Genomic DNA, 22,660 nt, shown 5'->3' on the forward strand with positions numbered 1-22,660 from the left:
GCGCTCTTTGGGCCGGCCGGTGTCTGCGGGGAATCCCCTCCGGGAGGCCGCGCCGTCCCGCCGCTGCTCGGGCCGGGGCACGGCTCACGGCTCACACCGACCGGGCGGAGGGGAGCGGGATGGGCGCGGAAGGCGGGGCCGGGAGGGGAGGTGGAGGCTGCGGCCGGTCTCCCCCGCCTCTCATCTCCTCAGAGTCCGGCAGGCGCTCCGCTGCTGACCCGAGGCCGCCTTCCCCTCCGAGGGACGCCGCCGGGAGCTGCCCTCCGCGGACCGAGCCGAGCGGGGCCGCCGCTGCCGCCGCCCCCCGCGGGAGGACCTGCGGCGGGAAGGAGAGGCCGGGCTGCCGGGCCGGGCTGCCGGGCCGAGGTGAGTGAGCCCGGGGCGGACAGGGGCCGGCCGTGCCCGCAGCCGCCGCGGAGGTGTCCGTCCCTGTGCGCCCGCCCGGCCGGGCTGAGGCGCGCTCCGAACCGGGCCCCGCCCGCCACGCGGCCGGGCCGGGCCGGGCTGGGCCAGGCGGGGAAGCCCCGGCCGGCTCGGGCTCCCTGGGGCGGAGTGCCCCGGGCTCGTTCTGGCCCAGGAGAGCGCTGAGCGACGCTCTCCGGCTCCCAGCCGCTGGGCTTTCATTCAGTTTTCCACCGAGCTCAGCAGAATCTTGGAAGAGCGGGGAAAGTTCTGAGCTCGCGTGCCGAGTGCCTGCAGCGTCCTGCGCGGTGCAGCGGGCACTTGGAAAGCGAGACGCTCATGCCCAGCTGTTTCATGCTGTAACTTTCCGATAGTGCCGAGAGAAGGGTGCAGGCACTGTCCCGTACCTCTTCCATCACCTCCTCGTTATTACCATAGCCTGTCTGTTTTACCCATTTTTCTTTTTTCGTGAAACCAGTCCTGAAACCCCTTATTCAGAAAACCTTCCCAGTGACTTGGGATGATGTTTTCCCGGGATCGTGTCTGCACAGTGTGGGTCCCTGATGGTTCAGCGTTACAATGAGCGTGCTGTCCCGGTACAAAATTCAGTACCGTACTCACAACGCTGGAAACTCGGCTTTCTGCAGCGGGACGCCCTCCACCCTCGCTGACAGCTGCGTCCCAGACCAGAAGGGATGTGCAGTCGGGATGGATGTTAATATAACTGTTTCCTTTCATAGCAGCTCTGGGTTAGATGTCTAACTGTCTCTTGCAGGACCCCTAATTTTTCTTCAGATGTATTTCAAAAAGAAATATAGGCTAGATTAATTCTTTCTGGTAATTTGTCAGGCACTGAATAGTGAATTGTAGGTGCTCTTCTTCTAGGGTTATCAAAGGCTATCATTGTGCTTTGTTACTGGGAAATAATTTCATGTTAACTGGTATCAAAATCCAAGTGGAATATGATGATGTGACGCTTGAGTTTCCTTGCATGCAGTTGTATGGCTGAAACCCACAGTTCCCTGGATGAGCACATGCATTCATTCATGCACACTTTCGTTTTTCTGTCTTGTTTTCTGCTGCATAAACCTTGAACGCTGTATTTAACATTGTATTAAACGCTATATCCCAAAAGAGCCAATAAATCAGCTTTTAGGATTAGCAGCTGGCATTCTGGCTCAGGGATTGCTTTTGTTCACATCATGGCATCATTTATTACATCCTCATCAATATTAACCTTTAACTGGAAACTAATCATGGACTCTTTGTTTCTAAATTTTCTGAATGAAGAATGATAGGAGAATGAGAACTGGGTGAATCAGGCTTTTCCATACAAAGATTCCCAAACTATATTATGCTTTTGGACCTCTAAGACAGTGTGGTAGCCAGAAGGTAGGCCTGAAAGACCTTCATATTATGAGTTCCTTATAAATAGATGTGGAGTTCACTGTATTTGTTATTAGGTTTTTTACAGGTAAGTTCACCCTACTAAGTTCTATTTGTAAACTGTTCTTTGAATTGTAACAGCTAGAAATAATGTCTGTTTAAACATGTAGAAGTAGAAATTCTAAAATCTGAAGCTTTGTGAAGATACATGATACCCCAAAACTTTTGATAAAATCACCAGGACTAGCCCTAGGAATAGGGGGAAAAACCAAAAGTGTGCCTTCATGAGTCCATGATTTCTTGTGTGAAGGATATACAAAGGATAACTTTTCCTACACCATTAGCTGGTGTAGGAATGGCTTAACAGCCTGACCTTCAAACAGAACTCTTGCTGACCCTCCTCTGCAACACTTGTCTGAAAGGTTATGCTCAAAGGGAGAGCTGACTACCAGGAGGCAAAAATCCGAAGAGAAATGCTAAGGAAAAAAGCACTTCCAAAAAGAATACTTCAGCTTCAGCTGCCTGGTGGCCTGGCAGAGAGCAAACCCTCATAGCAGACAGTAAAAGTCTGTAAGACTCATCCACTGAAGGAACCAGACACAGTAAAAGAAGGAGAATCGTCAAAGTCTGATTTCTTCATATAATTTCCCAAAAGATTTATGGATATAAAAGAATCAGTAGTTAGAAAAACAGTTCAATATCTAGTAATTCAGCTGTTCAGTAGGAAAGTACATGGAAGAGCCACCTAGTAATTTTCTTAAAGGTTGTCACAGAAAGCCACCCTGTGGTATGGCACTCTGAGCTTCCAGCAGCGCGGTGCCAGGGCCTCTCCTCCTGCAGTGTGCAACAGTGTGACACACACCTGCCAAGTCCTTGTTGCAAGGTCCTTGCAGGCCCTGTAGTTATTTAATGCTCTTCAAAATACTGTCTTTTCTGCTATCCTAGGATTTTCAGAAACATCTCTTTCGGTTTATCAGTTCTCTTCCTTTTTTCTTCTTTTTCTGACATCTGATTTTTTGTCATTCCTAATAGCTTAGAACCATTTCTGCTGCTACTTGTGGTGATGAGTATTGCCAAAATACCTGGGAATAGCATGAGCAAAGCTACAGTTTCTTGACAATCTTGAATCTAAAGCCCCAGAGTGACTGTCAGGTAGACCAATCCTTAACCCTAAAATATATTAGAAACCACATCTCCATGGGCTTCTTGCATCAGAAGGTCTCATGAACTTAAAATCCATCTTCACAACATTTTACATGCTTTTTATGCAAGCTGTTTCAAACTAATTTGTGGTCATTTAAAAACTTGAATTAATGCATTAATTCCACGGGTGACAGGGATATTAGGCTTAAATATTATTCTTCATTAGTAATTTTGTTCTGTTGATTTATGCTCTCTTTTATTCTCTGCTTTGCCCAGAAAATAAACTGAGCTTTTTCCATTCTCAGAGGACAGACTTTCCTTTCCCTAGTTGACTGTGCCTTTTCCAGCAAATGTGTGGAGGACAAGGAAGAAAACAGTTTGAGGGAAAATAGGCCTCAAAGTTCCAGTATGGCATTTCAAAACCTGTTTTACATCCTGTATTTGTTTTGCAGGGAGTTTCCACAATGGAGAAGAGGGAAGGTGGTAATGGTGCAATTGATCAGAATGCAGGTCAGAACGTCATGCCAAGAAGAAATACAGGAAATCTTAACTACTTGGTAATGTTTCTGTAAAAAAGCAGCTCATATGTCACATAGAATATTGCAATCATTGGTTCAGTTTTGTCCAGAGACAGTGTTACCATCACACTGGCATATCACGAATATTTCTGAAATGTTGTCACAATATTGATGTGAAGAGATAAAAAGAGAGAGAACATCTCATTCAATTTAATCACAGTCCATGATAAAAAATAAACAAAGCTTGAGGCAGCTAAAAACTACATGAGGGTAGTTGCTAATTGTAGCTTACCAGATGAGCAAAAGTCCAAAGAAATAATTTGGGATTTTTACACAGGAATATAAAATTTATCTTTGGGGGAATCTTCATGATAGCAACATTGGACTCAGGAAGTTTTCCACATCACACAAAAAAGATCCAGAAAAAAAATCCTTTAATCCTTCCTTGTGCATGGTATTTGGGCTACATCATTAAGTCTATAGCTGAAATTTGAAATCTATAACTTATATAATAAGAAGCTGAAATGATGCTTCACATAATGTAATCCTTCCTTCCTTGCAGTATAGTTATCTTCCTGGAATGAAAATCTATTTTAAAATCACTGCAGATAATGAAGAATGGGAAATCTACACTACAAGTGCTTTACCTAAGTGCTGACTATGCTGTTTGAAATATTGTTTCCAAGTTACCTTGTCTTTAACAGTGCATATGTTTTGTATATGGTTCCACTGCAGTAAGTTGTAAAAATCATGATGGCAAATACTGTTGTTACAGAAGTTTCTAATCTTCTCTTGAACTCACTTTGTATTTCCATTCTGTCCGTTCCAGAATGTGGATATGCAGGTTGCCAATCCATCAGAAGCAGCTGCACTTTTTGATTTACATCAAGCACACCATTTTGGTGAGTTTGAATACTCTTCAGAACAGCACTGCAAGCAGGATCTGTTCCCTAAGTGGCACTTGCCAATGAAGATAGCATCTGTGATCTCATTATTAACATTTATTTACACTTCCATCAGAGATGTCATATATCCTTTTATAACCAAAAAGGAAAACGTTTTCTATAGAATTCCAATCCTTGTCATAAATAAAGTTTTACCAGTGACTTCAATTACCCTTTTAGCACTAGTGTATGTACCAGGAATATTAGCTGCTAGTTTCCAGCTGTACTTTGGCACCAAGTATAAAAGGTTTCCCCAGTGGCTGGATAGATGGATGTTATCAAGGAAACAATTTGGACTTCTCAGTTTCTTCTTCGCTACATTGCACGCCTGCTATAGCCTGTGCTATCCAATGAGAAGATCATACAGATACAAGCTGCTGAACTGGGCATTCCAGCAGGTACGATGGGCACACGAACACCCACCCTTCTGTATTCAGAAAATCCTTGCAAATCTGGATGGGGGAAAGCCATTTTCATTGCCTTTGTTTGATTTTCAAGTGCATTCACAAACAGCACCGTTCAGGGATGGAGCAGGACCTAGTTGCCAAAGTATGTAATAGAGTCAAGTGTCACCCCAGCTGTGCCAATATATATTAAATAAATAATTTTCTTCATTTGGGAATTTTTTTCCATCTGTAAGATGCAAAATTGTATCTCACATGAACATTTAAGTCTTTGGCACACTATTAGTTTAGTGTAGAGTTCTTCTCTGGACCAGTGAAATCTAGAAACAAAAACTGAGCACTGAACACAACATTTTTAGACTCCTTTGCCACAGTGAAGGAGGGCTGAGCTAAATCACAGAAATCTGTATTCGCACAAATTAAATTTGTGAATACTGATGGCTCACATTTGGGCTGATACACACTACCTTATTTAAAGATAGGATTTCAATGATGCTTCTGATTCATGGTCAATAATTGGCTTGCAAAGCTCTCCAACATCCTCTGTAACCTGAGAGCTCCTAATACTCACCTATTTCCTTGGGTACCATAAGTAATGCAGTCTTAGGAATATTCCAATATAAGGTATAGACTGCAAATATATGTTTTTATTACCCCTAAAGCCTTTATTATTAAAAATAATTAAAAGCACAATATTATGTCAGTAGATTCTGATTTTGAAAGCAGTCAAATTATGTGTTGAAAACTCTGAAATCAGCCTTACTGGTAATCTGACTTGAATGGATTACTAGAAATTTCCTTGAGATTCCAGTCAAGATGCAGAAATTATCATATTTGGGGCATATTATGCCATGGTGATCACTAGCAGGATCAAAGTGCTATTGCAAGTAGTTGTAAGTAAGAGAAGTTTCGACATCAGTTTATTAAAATCACAGATGTACCAAGTTGTGTTTTTTAAAAAAAACAGGGCAAAACAACTTCCATGGCAGGATATTTTTATTAAGAAGTCCTGCTGAATTACCTCCCTGAAGCAGAGCTGTTAATGTATTTCCTGTTGTTATAATCTCCCTGATATGGTATTTAGCCATAGGTGGGGCTTTTTTCTTGTCAAAACCAAGATTTATCCTTGCTGTGAAGGCAGCTTAAGAGGCCTCAGAATCAGGCTCTCCTGGGCCAAGACACTGATGAAGTCTAGATGCTTCTCTCTAAAAGCTCACCTTTACTCTGGATATACCAGTGAAGGCTTTGTCATCAGGAGTAAACAACAGTTATATTCAAAGACATTCAAACAAACCAAAATACTGGTTTTCTTTGTTTATTTCATTAATATTATGGTGAAAACAGCAAAATTATATTTAACACAAACAACCAAGTGTGCCAGTCTGTAATTTTTATGGGGTTCTTTTGGCAGGTCAAACAAAAAAAAGAAAATGCCTGGATTGAACATGATGTTTGGAGAATGGAGATTTATGTGTCTATAGGAATTCTGGGACTTGCTTTGCTGGCCCTGTTGGCAATAACATCAATTCCATCTGTCAGTCTCTCTTTGACCTGGAGAGAGTTCCACTACATTCAGGTGTGCATGAATGAATATCATTACTGCATGTTGTTAGTTCCATTTGTAGAACTGTGTGTTATCAGCTAAGGCCATTAGGAGTTAGAAATATCAAACACAAAGTTGGTGAAACCAATGGAGAGGTTTGTTCCGTACTCTTTGTTAACTGGTTTGTGAGAAATGTTCTTTCCATTACTCTTTTGTTGGGAGAACAGGCTCCTGTGTTCAGTGTATAAAATGGAAAGAAAAGACAACTCCATAGCACTTTTTCTCCTCCTGACCTTGTGACCAGCAGCAGTTGTCAGTTTGAGACCTTTTCTTAGCTCTGGTGCTGAAGTCATCTTCTAGGTATCTTATCTCTCCACTCCCATGTCCTGCTGAATTTGGAGTAGGTGGCATTGAATCAGTCAGTGCTGTTCCCATATGGCACACACAGGGTATTCTGAAAGAGACATCTTGGAACAGATGCTGGATAATCAAATCCAGCCAGTCTTGAGTTTGCTACAGCTGGGCTTGTTTCCTTAACCCAGGCATTTGGGTTGCTCTCGATTTCCTTGTGTCATGCAGTAATAATCAGGGTGGTTCTGCTGACATCAGTATGGTCACACTAGACTTAAGCAAGTGTTGGATCAGGCCCTCAAACTCCAAAATCTGAACATTTAATAATCTGCTAAGAATCTGGCATTTGAAATTTTGATTTATATTTTAAAAGCAGATATGAAGTGTATAATCACAATTACTGATTTGATATTCTGCCCACTCTACAAAGTCTATTATTTGTAAGATAAGTGTACAGAGAACATGGAAAAGTAAGGAGGAAGTCTCCAAATGCATGACTGCTTTCACTGTTGAAAGACTATGGTGAAGAAACCCAGATGAGTAATACTTCTGTGTTGGACTTACTTTATAAACAAATAACTTTATTACTTAAAAATCATGTTCTGTAGCAGAACAGTAGTTGGAAGCTGTAGCATTCAGCAGTTGGAAATACAGTGTTTGACTTCACTGATGAGTACAAGATTATTAAGTGACAAGAGACTTAAAATTACTAGTAAATTTTCTTTACTCCTGAATTTTGTAAACAAGCTAAGCCAAATTTACCACTGTAAGTGAAATGAAAGACTTGAGTTTCCTGTAGTTTTGCAGGGCTTTTGCCATAGTACTAGACTTACTCGAGTTTGTGATATTAATTTAGCTTAAAATTTTTCTTTGCAAGCATTCAGTTAATCCGTTAATATATCTGGTTTTGAACTCATAATGATTTATCATGGAATTAAAGTAATTTAGTATACCGATGTAAACTGAGATATTCAGGATTGAGCATGTTTCAGGAGTAACCTGCAATCTCTTCTGTATTTTAGCTAAGTATCATAGCATTACTTAAAAAATGTGCCTCTTCAATTTTCTTTTACACTGGCATAAAGGAGTACAGTTGGAGTCCTGACTTACAGTTGTTAGCTTTTAGTTTAAAGGTTGCTTTTCTTTGACTTGAACATGTTGGTCAAGGCCCATCCAGATTTCTGTATTTGCTTAACAGAGTACTTTTTTTGCCAAGTTGGGAAAAATAAATAGCTTGCTATTTTCTTTCTCTTTTCAGAGCAAGATGGGATATTTAGCCCTGCTGCTATGCACTGTTCATGCACTGGTGTTTGCTTGGAATAAGTGGGTTGATGCTAACCAATTCATCTGGTATACGCCACCTTCATTTATGGTTGCAGTTTTTCTTCCTATTGTAGTTCTGCTCTGTAAATGCGTACTGCTCCTCCCGTGTTTTAGGAAGAGGATAAGAAAAATCAGAAGTGGTTGGGAAGCTAAGACACAAGCCAATCAAACCAGCATAACTTCCAGACTGTAGATCAAATATGGACATTTCCTGTTTATGGATCTAAATATGCTCAAAGCCATGAAATTTTCACTCATGAGCTCTGTTTTCACATTTGCTATAGATGTTTCTTTCTCACTTTTTTTTTTTTTACTTCAGGAGTATGAAATACTTGATGCAATTTTGTTGTTTTCAAAGACAGAAAACAAAAAAATCTATTTTACACTTTATTCAGTGTTTTGGTATTTGATGATTTCTTTCTTCTGACTCACTGTTTTTAAAATCCAAGTGTTTCATTGTCTCGGTCCCAGTTCTTCTGTATGCAAAAGCAAACATAAATTATTTCTCCAGATGACCACAGAAAGTAAAAAATTATTACCCTGCAGAGCCCAGGAATGCTTTCTGCTTCACACAGCCATGTGTGTATCTTCACTAAATCTCAGAATTATAATGGGACAAAAACTAGAGTATTTATCATTCCATTGCCTCTTAGCACCAGCAGCCTGTGTTTCATTTTGCAGAGTGGGGACCTTGGCATATGAGCCAGACAGAAACTGTGTACACCTTCCAGGTCTTGAACGTACACAACTGAGCAAGCAGAATCACAGGGATCTTTACAAGGTAATTATCTACTGAGGCTTGGGCACAGTCTAAAAAAAGAGTTTTTAGACTCAGATTTCCATCTTATCCAGGACTAGGTGTGTCTCTGTTTACTTGAAACGATAAAACATTTCCCATTTTTTATTCCATGAACACATTCTTTTGTTTCTGATGCTGGAAATTTTCCATGCTTTTGACCTAAGCCTGCAGCCCTTGACATGTGCTAAACTTTATTTGCACAAATTATTCCAGTGGGATAAATCCATCAGGTAAATGTGTTTTTTTGTTTACCCTAGGGCCAACACAATTGTGTGACTGGAAGAAAAACATTAAAAATAGACATTTGAATCTTGCCAATGATTTAGTGAGATTGTCATGTTGAATGGTTTCCAACTGCATTTGCTTTTACAGAAATTTTCCTAATAACTTTAATAAGCTCATTAAATCCTACTTTCCTTACATTGCATAGGTCTGGCTGGAAGTTTTAAATGAATAATTCATTTGTTAGTATCTGTTTTGAAATATGTTATTTGGTAGTAAATATTTCTACTCAACATCAGGAACATTTCTGCCAGACTGCCTGCAGGAGTTGACTAGGACATGGACTGTTGATGCCACCTATTGCTGGAATCCTCTGAATGAGAACCCTAATTGGCAATGGCTCTGGTATTAAAACAAGCAGGAAAACAACATATACCTAAAAAAATGTAATACACGGTGCTAATGAATCTGTTGTCTCTTTCTGGACTTTTATATGGAGCATAAATAACAGACAAATTAAATAGCTACAGGGGTATTAGATTTGTATTTTCTGGGTTGTTACCATCAATTATTGCAACTTAAAAGCTGGCCTTTTTAAATTTGCACATAATGTAATACTGTGAAAGTAACTGGGGACATGTTGACCTATGTAATATAAATTGAAATCTGTGACCTATGTAATATAAATTGAAATCTGTTTGATTATGTATCAAACCTGTAATGCATGACAGAGGCCAAAACCCTACAATACAGGAAGCTGGATTGCAGTGTTAGTCTAAGAAGTTTCTAACAGAGTAGGAAAAGTATGGTGCTCAATGCATTTGCATTTATATTTCCATGAATGAAATAAATCTTTAATAAGCTCTATGCACTTGTTACAGAAGGTAGTCCAAGACAGCATAACTTCATTCATTTCAACTAGTTAATATGGTTTGAATTGATAACATAAATTACAGGAGCAGACCAATTTCAAGATCATCACATACTATCCAAACTGACCTTTTAAGCTCATCATTCAGCAGGGGACATTAAGCACACTTCAGACTTTTCTCTCTAGCATTGCCCAGAGGTAAACCCAGAACTGTCTTCTACGACATGAAATTTAAATACAGTCTACAAAAGCTATTCCAGAAATCACACATGACATCCAGACATTCAAGTGTGTTTTTCCCTACTGATTGTTTCAAGTAGGAGCCAGGTTTTCTGTGTCACATCTAGACATTTCTCTAGAAACTACCATCAAATGCTTATAGCCAGAACTTGAGACTTCATAGTGAGTCTCTTCTCTGCTTTCTAAGTCTTTAGTAAACTACATCTTAATAACTCACTTCCAGTCTGCAGGCTGCTCAGGGAAGTGGCTGACTCACTACCCCTGGAGGTATTTAAAAGACATGTAGATGTGGTGCTTAGGGACGTGCTCTCATGGTAGGCTTGGCAGTGTTAGATTTATGGCTGGACTCAATGTAAATTATTCTATGATTTGCTTTTTAGGCATTCAGATACAACAGTGAGGGCTAAGAAGAAAATGCTATTGACAGTATTTAATTTCTCAGTTTGTGGCAAACATGGTTTAGTTCAACACTGGTGAATCTAAGTTCATATGTACCTTTTAATTTATGTTTATGTACCTGTTTCAAATTCAGTGTATTAATCAGCCTATATACTATTACAATACATTAATTGAATGTGTGTGCACATTTTAGGCACTTACTTGTATAACACTAATTAGTTTTATAAAACTGTACATCATTAAATGCTTCAATGTATGCTGTATCTGCCATTGTGTCATATGCATCCAGGGTCAAAGGGTAAAAAGGCACAGTACACTCTAGAAGAGCTGCTGATGGAAACAGTCAAGGGAAACCATTTTCTTCATGCTAGCCAAGAGCCTGGAGCCTCCAAAGGAAAGAAAACAAAGATGTGAAAAGCAAAATGGGCACTTTCATAGTGTAATGAAATTGCATTTTTCCTGACAGTACTTTTAACTGTACATTCTAGCATTCAGAGATTTTTGAAAAGGAAGAGAAAGCTTTGGAGGGAGACCCAAGATCCCTGGAAATGATGATCAAAGACCAAGAAAAGTTCAAGAATAACAAGGGCATTGAGGAAAGGCATGTATGGGCACACTTCTGTGTAAGAATTCATCATTCTAGTGGCAGTGGCTTTAAAATGTGTCTATAAGGCCTGCAGAGTACTTTTTTCTATTGTTACATGTCTCCAATCTATTTGAGAGACACAGAATTGAAACTCTGGAGAAATAAATTGTTAAAGGGGCCTAAGGAATTTTATGCCAAATTCATTTGGAGAGATCATATCCAGAATACTCTTCCCAATAAGTGACAGAACCAATCATTGTTCAGGAAGCTAGAGCATTGTTCAGGCTGTATTGGCTGTTGTGTAATGCAAATTCCTGTTGACAGCAGCATTTACTGTAAGCAGTCCCTCCCTTTGGCCACTCTTCTCTGTTCTGTCCGTGCTGCCAGTTGTTAAAGATGTGAAGTTCATCAGAGTAGGGCATTGGATCCAGTTGAAAAGTAAAGCAGAGAGAAGAATGATTCAGCCAGGTCCACTCATGGGTCTGATTCACCTGACAGGCAGCATCCTACATATGTCATTAGGAAGGACTCAAAGAGGAATGGTGTAAACAGGCAGCTTAACTTAAACCAGCCCTAAATGAAAAGTTCCAAGTGCTCCTAAAAGTTAAAACTTGCATTATTTCATCCTATGTCAGTAGCAAGAATATTCCCTTGCTTCACTCTTTTGTCATGTTCTTAGTTTTCCATGAATCAGTGGGCAAAAATGTGCTCTAGAAACTGTCATGAAAACCCATATAAAACTGACTACGTGGTGTGGGCTGTGGCTATGGGCTGTGTGGTTTCATTTGTAGACATGATGAGCTCACACCTCCCCTTTTCTCCTACATCCAGACTTTCTAGTACTGTCCCTTAACAGAAAATGTTGAAATTTTTGAAATTCATTTTTGAAATTAATTTTCAAAACCGTTTTTGAAATTCAAACTCATTTCTTTTAAACTGATTTTCTTTAAATGCCATTAAAGGAATAATTTAAAAAACCAAAACAAAATAACCAATTTTTGAAAACACGCTGAACCCACCTGAAGAATGTAATCTGCTATTGTTGCTGTAAGTGTCTGGCAATGGCTGATCATTGCCACTGACGTTTTTTCAGTAATGCCAGGATTTCTTGATCCCATGAACATATTCTGTTGCTGATGGCAAAATTAATTTTTATTATTTCTTTTATTCAAACGAGTCTTATTAAATTCAGTTGCCTCAGAGTTCAATTTTTGCATCATTCTTTGAACTTTTCTGTAGATTAAATTTAACACTTGAATGGATGAAGTGAGGCTAATTTATTAAGTAGGCATAATAAGTTTTCAGAGATTTTCAGCTGAAAATACATAAAACCAATCCATGAACCAAACTCTGCAAGCATAAAAAAGACAACAGCTACTTTCATTAAAGATGATACAACAGAAGTTTGAGTTGCTTTGTATTTTTTGTTTCTTTTTTATGTATATTTCCTCTTCATAGCATGAAAGTACATTGCTGAGATAAATATGCTATATCTTTGACTTGGTTGAAGATGTGTAGTCACTGTGGGACTTGTACAATACTAATATTGCTACTGATACAAGTATTTGGTCCTTAAATTTTTTTTTTTTTTTGGTCTTACTACTAAAATAGAAGCGAGGCAAATGTGGGGATTTTTTAACTGGACAGTCAAATTTGTAGTTTGCAGTCATGTGCAGTCTTTATATACATGCTTACAATTTATTGTGCAATGTACTCTTCTGAAAAGATTTTTCCACATGAATATCTCCATTACTTGCCATGCTGAGAAGGATCTTAATTGCTGGACTTAAAGGAATGGCCATATAACCCACTTCTAATTATTTCTCTGCTTTATTTTTTTAGTCCTGTGACTCATATATAAAACTGAGTGGCAATTCTCTCTTGCCTGTGCCTGAGCATGTACCAGAATAACTTCTGAACAGTGCATCTCATTCATTCAAAAATATTCTAACTGGAAATCCTTAAAAAGAAAATAAACAAGAAGCTGGACTGGGGAAGAAACCAAACCACTTTCAAATCTCCTCAAGTATCTCTGCAACTATAGTTTAGAAACCTAACAATTGTTAGATGTCACCCATAATTAAAATCATAATTTCCCCCTTATAATTAAAATCATACTTTCCCCCTTCTAATTTCTGATAGACTTTGTACATCTTTATTTATTCACATAATTTTTTCACATCTTTATTTATTCCCTGATAATTAATGACAGACCAAAGTATATTCTGGGACTGTGAAGCTGTGCAAAGAGGCATCAACATGGAACAGGACAATTGGCAATCTGTGAAAAAGAGGAAAGGAGACATTGCAAGCACTCAGATTTTCTTATGAAAGAGTAAAGGAGCCCAGTGGATGTTAAAGGGTAAAAATAAGTAGGTGAAGGATACTGAATGAGATCAATGAGCATCATCAAGTTAGCAGGGAATAGAAACCCTTAGTAAGAGAGATGGGTAAAATGGAGGACAACACAGTGGCTGGTGGGACAGTCTGAAAACTCTGACGTGAATCCTTGAAACGGAATGGGAGGGTTGGTTTTCCTCATGGAGCTGGAGAATAGAATGAATAAATACAAAGAGCCTGGGTTTGTGTAGAGTTTAACCTGCACAACCTATTAAGTTGCAAACATTTCTCCAACCCTGAAATACCATTTCAGACATTTCTGGGGAAATCTGTTCAAAATCTACTGATACAGATGAGCACAAGTGAGGTTTTAAGTGGTTCAGTGACACACCGCTTCTGAAGTTTGGGAAACAAGTCATAGATATTGCTCCACTTTTCATAATGATCTTTATATAAACTGAGTTATTTTCAAATAACAGCAGACTTTGCTGTTTTATTTCCTGGTAAAATGTACATCATATGCTAAACGAAGGAAAACTCTTATGTAAAGCACAATGAAACTAAAGCACTCTTAAACATTACTTATGCAAAACAAGGAACCAGCTGAAACCAGATTTAGATGGTGCATTACTCTAAATTCAGAAAATCCCTATGAACTTTAGCTTTAGCCTTGTGCTGATATCACTATTCTGCTTCAAATATTAAACCATCACCATTTGGTTGTTGCAGAGACAAAATTGCCAATGAAGTTATTCAGAGCAAGATTTGTCCCCTGCAGTCACAGAAATACTTCATGTCTTCACTGTATTGGATGCAATTACCAATAACTTGTTCACCTCCTCCAGTGTTTGGGATAGTCTCTATCCTGCCAGGTACTTTCCATCAAGGCAGCCTTATCAAAGGAACAGCAATAAAATTTGTTACCGTTTTTTATTATCAGCCTGCCCTGAAACATTCCGTATCCCAACACAGCAGCTGAGCCATGCAATCTCACAAAGTTGTATTCAGCCCTGTTTAACATCCTTTCTCAGTTATTCCTAAGCACCTCTGCCCTGATTACAGAGAAGGGGCTTGGTGGCCTTGCCCAGCTGTTTATTCTATACCACAAACATCCTCCATTGCTGGGAGCTGGTTTCAACAGGAAAAGCTGGGGTGCCAGAGCGGGGAGTGCACCTGGCTTGCCACAGTGGAGGGGCTGTCACCATTAACCTTGCTGACCTGGTCCCTCTGCCACCCACCAGACTTTCCTTCCTGTTTTCTCCAGAACAAGACCATGGACCTGTGGTGCTGACAGGACAGCTGTGAGGTGCAAATGAGCCAGGGGGCCAGGCAGCATGGAGTCAGAGCTATGGGAAGTGTCTGCCATCTTGGGGTTTGTTCCTGGTGGAGAATACCCTTTTGTGGGTAAAAACATCTTCTCTTTTGCATACTTTTACTATTAGTAACAACTGCTGGTTTTATTTTGTGTTTCTTATTTCCTTGTTTTGCTCTTTTAGTAAATTGCTATTTTAATCCATAGTCTGTGCTTACCAGAAGGGGCAGGGTGAAGGGAGTGGCATATTTGGAGCACAGTTCCCTACTGGTATCAAAACCAGCACATCGTCCCTGGAAACTCTTCCATAATTGAGTTCTTACACCTTTCTGACACCAAGGTGCTAAAAACATAAGGGAAAATGGGTGGTGGGGAATGCCAATGGTGAGGAAGAGAAAATTAAGTACATAGTGTAGGTAGGAATGAGATACAGGATGAGTGAATGAAACAGGGGGAAATTGTGAACCTACAGAAAGTTTGGGAGATGAAAGTGGGGTATAATTTAATTATAATTGAATACCCCCTTCTATTCTATTCTATTCTATTCTATTCTATTCTATTCTATTCTATTCTATTCTATTCTATTCTATTCTAATTCTATTCTATCCTATTCCAACCTTATCCTCCTCCATGCCACCCTTTCTCCACCTTTGATCCCTCCCTAAACATCCCACAGTAACCCTTGTACATTCTTACAATCCCCCTGGAAGAGCAAATAATAATTTTCAGATAATTTCTCCCTTGCAAGTCCCACATCTCTTTAAAAAGACACCCTTTTCAGTTCACATTACATTCAGGAGGAACAGTTTCTTTGTTTGATGACCTGGCAGGTTTCACCCCAGTGACAATGATCTGGTCCTTCCCCTCAGATAGTCTTGTCAGTAGGCAATTTGGCTTCATTTTCATTGATCAGCTTGCTGGGCTTCCTTTGCCTGTTACTGCTCCTCTGACCCTCGTTGGGTCTTTGTTTTTGCCACAATCAGGCTTTGATAATTTAACCCAGCAATACAGAGAAGCACTTCTCACATGAGCAGAGTGTGTGGAGCAGCTGCATGAAAGAAAGAGACTAAAAAGGTGGGAGGTCTTCAAATGAGAGGGGAGAAGGTGGAAGGGAATTAAATAAAGATTTACAAAATATTGAAAACAGTGGGCAAGATAAGCACAGAACTATTTTTAACCAAATCTACCTTACCAGGAATAGAAGGGATTCAATAGAAATAGTAGGAAAATGATTTACAACTGATTAAGAATGTGCATCTTCTTGCAGTGAACAAATTCTGGACCTTGCTGCCACAGAGGACTGTGGAGGCAAACAGAATCAGCAGGTTCAAAAGGAGGTTAGACAAACCCAGAAAAAACAGCCCCTAAAGCAACACCAAAAGGGCTTTGTAGGTATGTACCCTATGACATCACTAGGGTAAATATGGATTTGGGAGGAGAGTACAAAATACAGCAGCCAAGATTGCATACTCTCCTTAAACAGCATTTTGTTTTGCTGCTCTTGAACATGTATTAGTGGGTTAGATAGGCTATTGGTCTGACCAAGTATGGTTTGTTACGCTCCCTTAAATCAAGATTAAATCACTCAGACTAATACATTCCTGTAAGTTTCATGGCTGAAAAACAAATATGTTAGGAATGACAATTTAAATTCTAAAGAAAAAGCTATTGCCTTGATAGATAGTGGAAAACTCCTTAACTCTTAGGATGTGTAGCAACTTGTTGATCTCAGTTTTCATATCTGTGGAATTAACTACATAATTCTTCACAAGACTGAGAACTCAATTAATGTTTCATTGCTCTATAAACACACAGATTTTCCTTTTACAGTGCTAAGTTACTACTGAATTATGGTTTCATTTTTGTTTGTCAGGGAATATTTTACAAAGCCAGCATGATCCCATGTTCAGAATCAATTAACTGAAGACCTAATATATGACAAGGTACATGTAATAATGATATTACATTATTATTAATTTTAGTATTAATTAGTCCATTAGTATTAAGTATTTTTATGTTTTCACCACTATAATGATACATAATACACAGTGTAGTACCTCACCAGTACTGACTGGGGGCTGACAAGTTGGAAAGTATCTCTGAGGAGAAGGACCTGGGAGTCCTGGTGGACAACAAGCTGTCCATGAGCCAGCAGTGCCCTTGTGACCTTGAAGGCCAATGGTATCCTGGGGTGCATTAGGAAGGGAATTGCCAACAGGTCAAGGGAGGTGATCCTGCCCCTCTACTCAGCCCTGGTGAGGCCACATCTGGAGTGCTGTGTCCAGGTTTGAGATCATCAGTACAAGAGAGACCTGAAGGTCCTGGGGTGGGTCCAGCAGAGGAGAACAAAGATGATCGGGGGACAGGAGCATCTCTCTTGCAAGGAAAGGCTGGGGGAACTGGGTCTGTTCAGCCTTGAGAAGAGGCAGCTGAGAGGGGACCTCATCCATGTCTGTCAGTATCTGAAGGGAGGGGGTCAAGAGGATGGACCAGGCTCTTCTCAGTGCTGCCAAGCAATAGGACAAGAGGCAACATGCAGAAATTGATGCACAGGAAGTTCCACCAAAACATGAGGAAGAGCTTCTTTAGTGTGCAGCTGACCGAGCACTGGAACAGATTGTCCAGAGAGGTTGAGGAGTCCCTCACTGGGGATATTCAAGAACCATCTCAACACAATCCTGTGCCATGTGCTCTAGGATAACCCTGCATGGCTTGGGTGGTTGGACCAGATGACCTACTGTGATCCCTTCCAACCTAAAACATTCTGTGATCTTGATTTTCACTTCTGCTCTCAAGAAAAAACAGTGGTCTGCCACTTTGTGAAGGGAATTTGAAATCAAAGAGCTAAAAAAGTAAAACACACTAGTTTTAGGCTATCAAATGGTGGCCAAGCCACAATCCAGCCTATGCTTTCCTCAGCTGCTTTAGTATTCAGGCAAGTATTAGTGTCTTTTGAATAAGTTTTTAGTTTTGCAATATCCATACTTCACTAGGAAGGAGGGTATGTCTGTTCTTCGTCAAGAAGTCAACCAACTGGAAGCTTTGGTCTGGATGTAATTGTTTACATTAGAAAAATCATCTACTTTTCACCTGACTTTGGGTCCAACAGTTATTGCAGCCTTAATACCACACTTTTAGAGCCTACTGTCTCATTTTGTAGATACTTTTACAGATGAGCAGCCACAAATCAAGAAAAAAAATTCTGACCTCTTACTTACAGACAAAGCAAATGTAGTTTCAAGAAGTGGAAAGGTCACTTTGTTCTCCACATGAAACCAAGAATAAAGGTCCTGAAACTCCTCAACTGGGCATCACAATAGCTATGGAAAACCATAGTCAGAGAAATCTAGGAAAGGTTTCCTTCCTTCCTTCCTTCAGCTTCTTTCTGGTGAATAAATTTAATCAGATAGATCATAAAATCAGAAACAATCCTCACTGTTTTTCTTCTTGGATTGCCCTAGAAACAGAAGTGTAAAACTGGATTTTTTTTTTTTTTTTTTTTTTATGTGGGGGAAAAAGGAGGGGAAGACTAGTCCTCTACTTTAGGTGAATCACCCTTATTTTGTAATTTCTCTTGAGATGAAAGAGATGCATTGTCTTGTTTCACATGACTTGCCAGTATTTCTCAACTATAGTTTATTAAATGTGCTCTATAAAGGCATTTCTTCTCTTTCCTTCACTCTTTCTCTTTTTTCCTTTCCTTTTTCTTTACTACATTCTTCTCTCTTTCTCAAAAGAATATCTAAATAGTTTCATTTTTTTCCATTACTGCTTCTTTTCTTGTTTTTGATTACTGAAATTCAGATCCTACAAGGTCTGAAGAAGTAGTGATACCTGGATAGTTACTGAAAAAGGGACATCACAAACTGATGAAATCTAACAAGTGAAGGAAGAGACTTTAGTTGAGGTGTTTACCATTCATTTTTGTTCTTCATTTAATTAATAGTAAGGTGGTGGTATTTTTAATAATCTATTTACTTCAACAAAAACACCCCTTTTTCAAGTAAACAATAACATATTTCTCAGATTCATTTGTCCTTACAAAGAATGGGTAAAAAGTATAAGTTTTATTTTTAGAGTAATTGCAGGCTGCCGTAAGAAAAAATTAGCTGGTCTAAATGTTCCTGGCTGAGAAACACTGTATTTTTCTGCTAAGTTATAAAATTAGCTGTATTGAGCATAGTATGCCAAAAATGATTCTATTTGGTTTTGCTGCCCTGATAGGAAGCAAAATTTTATGTGTTTGTTTTCATACTCTTGCCACAAGGAAATCCCCAGGGCTTTGCTTTCCCATTGCTAAGAGGAAGAACCAGAATATCTGTTCCATTTGCCATTTGGAAAGTCCTTTGTTATGTGCTATCCCTTAAAGGAAGAAATATAATGCTGCCCTGGACTTTGCTAAAAAAAAAAAACCACCTGCTAAGAGAAAATAATCTCCTATTTTAACAGATTGTTTAAGATATTCATTTAACAGGCTACCTGAGAACTACACTGACTATGGTACATAATTTGAGAGAACTGTAACTATCCAATTTCATCCTCTTACTACAGAGACATAATCCAATTTTGCTGAGAGCTTAAATATATAAAAGGTATTTTTATACCCTTGCTCTCATGCAAATCTCCATGCAAAATGGGGCCCTCTATGCTTTTCCTGTTTGAACAGATCAGTTACACAGCAATGGAAGGAAGGCTGTAGTTGTTTTAGTCCCAATTTCAAACAAGCATTTTCAAACTGCAAAACCTCAAAAAGGTAGAAGGAAAACATAAGAACAAGTTAAATCCATCAAACTGCCTTGATTTTAATTTTTAAATGTACTAGATACCAAGTGAGTGGTGTCTGTTCAATGGCCTGGCAAATGACCACGTCTCAAGAGTTCCCTCATTTACCCCTGTGCCGAAGGCTAAAGTCCGATAGGTTTGCACAGAGCAAGAGGAGAAACAACTGGAGAAGAAATTAGCAACAAAATGACATTGAATTATATCCATGGGGCTGTGGGTTAGGAATGAAGGACCAGGGTCAGAGCTGGCACACCCTACATAGTGCAGGCTGGAGGACAGAACCTGTGATGCTTTCCCATGAAAATGCAGCTATAGAGCACTCACAAGGCCAAACAGCTGCTCAAAAAGCAGGTGACAAATCACACATTGTTAGTCACATACCTGTGTAGGCAAAAAGCTCCCTACTTGTTAAAGAATCAATACAGATATAATGGTCATCTCCTAAACGTTGGAGTCTTTGTTCAAGACTTTATGTTGCAATAATGTTTTAAAAATCCCACAGAAAAGCAATGACAAACATTCCAATTTATAGTCTTCTTATTAAGGCTTTAACTGAAATAAATTAAGAATTATAAGACTGTGACTGCCCTGATTTTGTGTGATACATGATAATTTTGAGGCACGTAACTCAAGTGCTCATTTTCATGTAAATACTTTTCTGCTAACAGGAGTCAAATAAAGTAGCATATAAAGAGAATCAGCCACAAATAACGCAGGAAAGAACATTCTGCTCTTTTGTTTTGATATATTTTTTGGCTGGACTAAAATTTTTGAGCTCATACTATTGTAGCTGTACTGGCTACCAAAAAACAAGCCTGAGATAATGACTTTTGAATCAATAGCAAAGGAGAATATTAGAACAAGAAAATTAAGAGCTGAAATGCCAGTTCTCACCATGGAGAGCACCAATTCAGTTCTGAGTGGTCTGTCAATGGATTCACCTTTTTGGTATTTTTCTGTGGAGTAGCAACTCAGTCCTCAGTGTCTGGGAGCTGAAAATGCAGTTTGGAAAATCAAGCAATGTAATTTCCATGCAGCTATTTACAAAATTAAAAATACTTTAAAAGTATATGTTTTCACAATGAAGAAAATTAATTATTTAAAAATTGGGGAGGGTAATGAATGGCTTCTGAACTACAACAGAAAAGTGTCACAGTCATCTTTTCAAATTCTATACGATGGTTGTCATGATTATATGTGGAAACAAATGTTTGTATTGATTGCATGGTTAATTTTGCCAAAGTCCTCTGTCAATACATTATAGAAACAAGTCAGCACACACACACAAAAGATGAAAACTGTAACCTTCAGTGTTTAAGTGTCATCATATGGCTTCTTTTCAATCACCTGTGCATTCATCAGTTTTTACTGCAACATGAGAGACATATTTTCATATGGATTGGTCAGTTTAAAATGCATTAAAAACAAAGAATTGAGATTATACCTTGTAACATACACAGCATATCTTAATGGAAGGTAGAATTTATTAGGTAAATCGGAAGATGTTAAAATCAGAAGCTATGCTTTTTCAGGGAAAAGCTCCATTTGTCTTCAACTGTAAATTTCCATGTCAAGATAGAATTCAGATCTTGGGGTTCAGCTTTGCTTTCATGTGGCTGATCCATTTTTCTTATTTTGAGTAATAATAAACTATTATTACACTGAAATTAGAGCCCAACTCCCACCTCCACAGAATATACTGGGCACACAGCAAACATGGGGAGTGACGTCCCCGCTAACCAAACCTCGAAAGCTGTTCTGGGCTGCAGGGACACCCAACACCCCCTCACAATTAATTTTGCATGAGAAAGGTGGTGAAATGCAGGAATAGGTTGCCCAGAGAGGTGGTGGGTGCCCCATCATTGGAAACATTCAATCAGGCTGGACGGAGCCCTGAACAACCAGACCTAGTGGAAGATATTCATGCTCATTGCAAGGGTTTCAGATTTGTGACCTTTAAGGGTCCCTTCCAACCCTGCGATTCTGTGACATATGATGGCAGAATTCCACAGCTCTGCAGCTGGCACAGGTTGCAGCAGTACCCTTCTGCCAGGAAAGAATAAGGAAAGGCAGCTGGTGATGAGTTCCTGCTGAAGAATGGCTGGGACCGGGGCAGCCAAGGCGGGGCAGGGCCTGGGAGGCATGTTTTGTCTCAGCTGAGGATGGGCCCGTTGCTCACAGCTGCTCCTGTGCCAGCAGCCCCCGGGTCCAGCTCTGCCTGTGATGAGGGTGTTGCACAGGCCAGAGGGGCTGTGGCTGGAGCACAGTGACAGTGGCCAAAGCTGAGGGCACCGCAAGGCCATCCACGGCCCTCTTCCTCTACACCAACCCCCTGTGTTGTCGCAGAACGCAGAAACACAGAAAAACAGAATTGCTGAGGTTAGAAGGGACCTCTGGAGATATCTAACCAACACCTGTCAAGGCAGGGTAAGCTGGAGCAGTTACCCAGAAAAGCATCCAGGTGGGTGTTGAATGTCTCCAGAGGCAGGCTCCACAGCCTCCCTGGGCAGCCAGTTCCAGTGCTCTGCCACTCTCAAAGTGAAGTAGTTTTAACTCGGGCTAAGGTGGAAATTTTTGAGTTTTGGTTTATGGCAATTGCTCCTTCTCCTGTTGCTGGGCACCATTGAAAAGAATCTGGCACCACCCTCTTGACAGCTGTCTTTGAGACATTCATACGCATTGACGAGTGTCCCTCTCAGTCTTCTCCAGGCTGAACAGGCCAAACTCCCGCAGTCTCTCCTCATAAGAGAGATGCTCCAGATCCCTCATCATCTTTGTTGTGTCCCTTGGACCCTCTCCTGTAGTTTTTCTTGCACTGATGAGCCCAGAATGGACTCAGCACTCCAAAAGCGGCCTCACCAGGGCCGAAAACAGGGGTAAGACCACGTGCTGGCCACACGCTTCCCGATGCACCCCAGGCTACCACTGGCCCTCCTGACCGCACGGACATACTGCCGGCTCCTGCCCAGCTATTGCCCACCAAGGCTCCCACGTCCCCCGGATCCGCCCGGCCGCGGTGGGAAGAGGCCGCAGGGGGCGGGTCGCAGCGGCAGGACAGGCGCCGCCTCCCCGCCCGCCCGGCACTGCGGGCCCGA

The 22,660-nt window shown here is 40.2% G+C and overlaps 1 protein-coding gene across 2 annotated transcripts; it reads left to right on the top strand.

Annotated features, from left to right (window-relative positions):
- The first annotated feature begins 308 nt into the window (after positions 1-308).
- On the top strand, positions 309-12,328 carry STEAP1 (STEAP family member 1). Of its 2 annotated transcripts, none has more exons than XM_063150938.1 (5): positions 309-366; positions 3,384-3,488; positions 4,279-4,791; positions 6,209-6,373; positions 7,950-12,327. In XM_063150938.1, the coding sequence occupies exons 2-5, from the start codon at positions 3,396-3,398 to the stop codon at positions 8,205-8,207; spliced, it is 1,029 nt and encodes a 342-aa protein (XP_063007008.1). In that variant the 5' UTR covers positions 309-366; positions 3,384-3,395; the 3' UTR covers positions 8,208-12,327. The 2 variants fall into 2 exon arrangements, with proteins under 2 accessions (XP_063007008.1, XP_063007018.1); XM_063150948.1 differs by lacking the exon at positions 309-366 and adding an exon at positions 982-1,128 and having other exon boundaries at positions 7,950-12,328.
- The last annotated feature ends 10,332 nt before the right edge of the window (positions 12,329-22,660 follow it).

The sequence above is a fragment of the Melospiza melodia genome, chromosome 1 (assembly GCF_035770615.1).
Source record: "Melospiza melodia melodia isolate bMelMel2 chromosome 1, bMelMel2.pri, whole genome shotgun sequence".
Lineage (NCBI taxonomy): Eukaryota > Metazoa > Chordata > Aves > Passeriformes > Passerellidae > Melospiza > Melospiza melodia.